The sequence below is a fragment of the Austrofundulus limnaeus genome, unplaced genomic scaffold, assembly GCF_001266775.1.
Source record: "Austrofundulus limnaeus strain Quisiro unplaced genomic scaffold, Austrofundulus_limnaeus-1.0 Scaffold731, whole genome shotgun sequence".
In the NCBI taxonomy this organism is placed as follows: Eukaryota; Metazoa; Chordata; class Actinopteri; order Cyprinodontiformes; family Rivulidae; genus Austrofundulus; species Austrofundulus limnaeus.
The window spans coordinates 3357-7582 of NW_013953133.1; the positions used below are offsets into that span (position 1 = coordinate 3357).

Genomic DNA, 4226 nt, shown 5'->3' on the forward strand with positions numbered 1-4226 from the left:
ATATATATATTTGTTTTTAGCAGTTTTCTAAAAGTTAGGACAAAGGTTTTGGGTTTGTTGTGCCCAGTCTGTGTCTGAGATGACTGCACCTGCAGGCAGATGGCCAGGTTGACCCTGCAGCCAAAGGCGGTGCTGACGGACCGCGGGTGGAGGCCCAGGTCTTTGAAGAGCTTCGAGAAGGAGTGTGTGAGTGCCATCCTGGGCCTCTCCTCTGCCACCACCACACAGGCCCGAACTCTGGACAGATCTAGACCTCGAGCCTGGGTGAGAAACAGGAAAATGTTATCAGAACTTCTGATCAGATAAGTTGTGTCTGAATGSAAATACATAGAAAAAAAAKGACWTTTTTTTGTTTGTTTTTGTRYTTTGTAAAGAGGAAGTAACAACTAAATCTGATTTTGCTCATTTGATGCATGGAGTAAATAAAACCTATTAAGCTTGTGAAGACGACTCTGTTCAGCTTTCTTTTAGCTGCATAGAAAGTGTTGTTGATAAAAACAAAGATAAAACACATTTCTTCTCCTTACTGGCCCTTCAGTCTCCATAGAGACTTAAAGACTCATAATCACTAAAATTAACTCAGTGGCTTCCATCAGTAACCAATCAGAGGCRTCCAGCAGTCAGAAGAGGCCCCCGGCTGAGCAGATGGAGACAGATTTATTAGTGCTGAGCTGGAGGAYGAACACCTCCTGCAGACAATGAAGCTGGAGGTACAGCTCCAGACTCACACTGAGTCGGAGGCTGTGGGTTTATCTGACACTTACTTATTTACTGACAGGACCTGTCCACCTGCAACAATGTGTTCAGGGACAGAGACAAGTCATGCTGAACATTTTGACTATGGCCACCCATAAAGAAAAAACCCTCAACTACAGCAGGATGAGTGGGAATCTGTCACAGGGATCCTACACCTTCCTCAAAGTAATTCAAGCATTTTCAAGCTGAACTTTCAGGCTTTTCAAAAAGCTGATGATAAATAAAGAAACTCAAAATAATCTGAGTTAATATAGAATGATCTTTTTTTAAATTAAATTTRTTTAATATAGCAGGTAATAAAAAGGAACTTTTTTTCCTAAATAAAAACCTTTTCTTCACGAAAAGCAAACAAATTAGAAAAGCAGCAAAATTTCAGTTTCAGTTTTAAGCACTAACCCTGACAACACTTGAAAATATATTGTATTAAGATATACTGTATTTGCTCTCAGTTGTGTGAGTATGCTTTTATTTTCCATAAGTCTGATTAGAGGAAGTGATGTATTGATTACTTGTCCAATGAAAAGGTGTTGTTTTCTGTATGATGTTGGGGATTTGCTAATAAAAAGGAAGTGAGTGCCTGTGGGCGGATGTGCTCCCAACTCCAAGTTTGAATTCAAGTCTGCGAAATTTTTTTATTCCTCTGTCAAAACAGGCCTACAAAATGGGTCAAAATGCTGCAGTGGAACCAGTTCTGAGTGAGTATYAGAAGTTTAAAGAGGCAATATMATGTAAAATCAACTTTTTTGAGATTTATATGATGTTATAATGTTATCCTCTCATCAAAAACATGCCCAGAGTCTTACTTTGACTCATTCATGTTTGAGAAATCCTGTAGTGTCCTGAGGCAGCCAGGCAGSGGAGCAAAAACAACTGGTTGGGACTAGAACCACCTTTTGGGATCAGCTCCTCCTCTGGGCTGTGTCTCCAAGCTGAGCTTCCTCATCATACTGCTTACACTGCTAATGCTACTTACTGCTAATGCTTTCCCTACAACACATTAGTGTCTGAGCTGAACTTTAAACTGCTGGACCTCAAGTACCATTCATACTGTTTTTAGTGAACACATTTTGAATTTAGATTTGTTGCAGGATGATGACRTCATCCTAGTTATCTAACGCTGRAATCTTATAAAACCCTGGAATCCCAGAATTAAAATTTGACTAAATTTGATTTTAAAAACTAATTTCAGTTGTCATACACAGGACTGTACATATTAGAATAGAGGTGTCCGTCAAATAATTATCTCTGTTTGAAATGACTAATTCTGTGGCAAATTTACTAAAACTGCACATCGTGCTCATGTTTTGTATACAAATGAAAAACTCTCTTCTTATTTAAGACAAGTTTAGAAAGTTAAATTATTATTTAGAAAATGCAATCGTAAGTTTAAATACTTTGAAATGTCAAAGTTTTTACAACTGCACAGGAACCTGAGAGGTAAAAACAAGGTTCTGATCACAMGCAGAAAGAACAGGTGTCACTCGAGTCGAGGTGTCGGTGGTGTTTGAGCCGCGCTGACCTTCAGTGCTTCAGTCTGCAGGCCGAGTCCTTTGGTGCAGAGCTCCATGACGCTGTAGGAGCAGAAGGTGTCTCGCACCCTCAGCTGGCTGACAGCCAGCAGCCACAGCGCAGGGTTGGATTCAAGCTCCACCGGAGGGATCAGGATGGACTGATGGCCTGAATAAACACTGCAGAAAAYACAAAAAACAAGGATGTTTTTGTGTCTGAAGGAGCTCCTGCATTTATATTTTAAAAAAGAAGACAAACTCTGTGACACCTTCGGTTGTGATGGYGTTTCAGCACTTTGTTTATTGCTTATATGAAAGCAATGACAACTAATATTTATATCATTCATTTCCAGAAAAAATATTCAAAGTCATGGGTCTAATTTTATAACAAACTAATTTACAGTAAATAACTTAATGCTGCTTTAAAGTCATAAGAAGTTTTCTCACTAAAGTAGATTTTAACTCCAGATGTTTTACTGTAACTAACTGAAACCAGAATTAAAGCTAAAATGTTGCTGAGTTTCGGACAGTGAGCTACAAAAGTTAAACTTACAAATCTTACAGCTAAAATAAAGCRGAGCAGTAAGTCACATGAGAGACTTCTTAACAACAACTACACACATTTAATGGTGTTGATGTCTGTATAAATAAATGTCRGAGCTGCGAGCACCTGCAGAGACACCAGAGGACAAAGCCGAGGCCGCAGTACGGATCCAGGCAGATGGCYACCTCTCTGGACGGGTACAGCTCACACTGCAGCTTCACCGAGCGGCAGAAGGCTCCAACTGCATTATGGGACATCTGGAGAGTGGACAGGATGGAGAAGCAGACACGACGACAGAAAGACAAACAGAAAATAGTTCACATCAGAACTACAGACATTAAAATGAATCTTTAAGAAAGTAGAGCTGGTTTGTCTGTTTGGAGCTCTGTGTGTTTTTCTGCTGCTCTGACAGCTGTTCTCTCTCTGAACTGCTAAAGGAAAGGAGGAGAGGAGAGCAGCTGAGGAATGGTTCTGTGAGGAGGTGGCGGGGTTAAACTGACCTGAACTCCAGCCAGCATGCCGGTCGTGGACACGCTGAAGTCCAGATAGGCCAGGCCGTCTGGGTTGGTGGGTTTAAACAGAGCCGGGGGCTTCTTCTTCGGCAGGTCATCTGGAGAACAAACACATATTTATTTTATTAAACACAGAAGGCTGCTGAGTTCAGAAAGCCTGACCTCAGTCTGAACCCACAGAGCGGAGTCGCAGGAACACAGCTGATGCTCCACTTTCTATATTAAAACCAGATCATACGTCTGCTCCCATTCTGCTCACTGTCAACAAAGATCCAAACCWACAAGGTGTTCTGCTGACACACTGATTTGTGTGAATCCACTACCTGGGTCTTTCTTGCACCACAAAGATCTGCTTTGATTCAAAAAGTCAATGAYTCACATTATGAACGTCACCATAAAYGCACTGAACTTTAGTTCATTTCAGTCCCAGACACAGGATCGTGCTGCAACAGTTTCTGTTCAGTAGGTTTGTTATTCAGATGAGAGTTTTACCATCTGAATATATTTTTGTTTGTTTACAGAAAACACAAGTTTACCATAGTACAGACTCATCCAGACAACCTGCACATAAAACACAAACAGTTGTTTTAAGCTTTAAAATGTCCTCATGGTTTATTGTGAAAACCTTTAAAAAAGGACACTGCAGACTTCTGGATTTATTTTATTTTTTTCCTGTTTGAGGGCTAATTCATGGTAAAAGTTAAGATTAAGTTAAAAGTTTAATAGGTACTGGAGCAGCAGAATGCAAAATTAAATATTCTAATGAACATGGAGGTTTCATGCTGCTTGTAGATTTCTTCACTTCTGTTCTAGCCCTCTCTCTACATAGTGCTGATTAACAACTATCTATCTATCTATCTATCTATCTATCTATCTATCTATCTATCTATCTATCTATCTATCTAT

The 4226-nt window shown here is 40.0% G+C and overlaps 1 protein-coding gene across 1 annotated transcript in view; it reads right to left on the minus strand.

The window, feature by feature from the left end:
• The window catches only part of LOC106532211 (disco-interacting protein 2 homolog C-like), a gene marked incomplete at its 3' end in the record, with an annotated part of 94259 nt that overhangs the window by 2821 nt on the left and 87212 nt on the right, over window positions 1–4226 (minus strand). Inside the window, 4 exon segments of the mRNA XM_014028231.1 lie at window positions 90–260; window positions 2276–2444; window positions 2935–3065; window positions 3309–3418. Of these exon segments, the coding sequence (XP_013883685.1) occupies window positions 90–260; window positions 2276–2444; window positions 2935–3065; window positions 3309–3418 (581 nt within the window).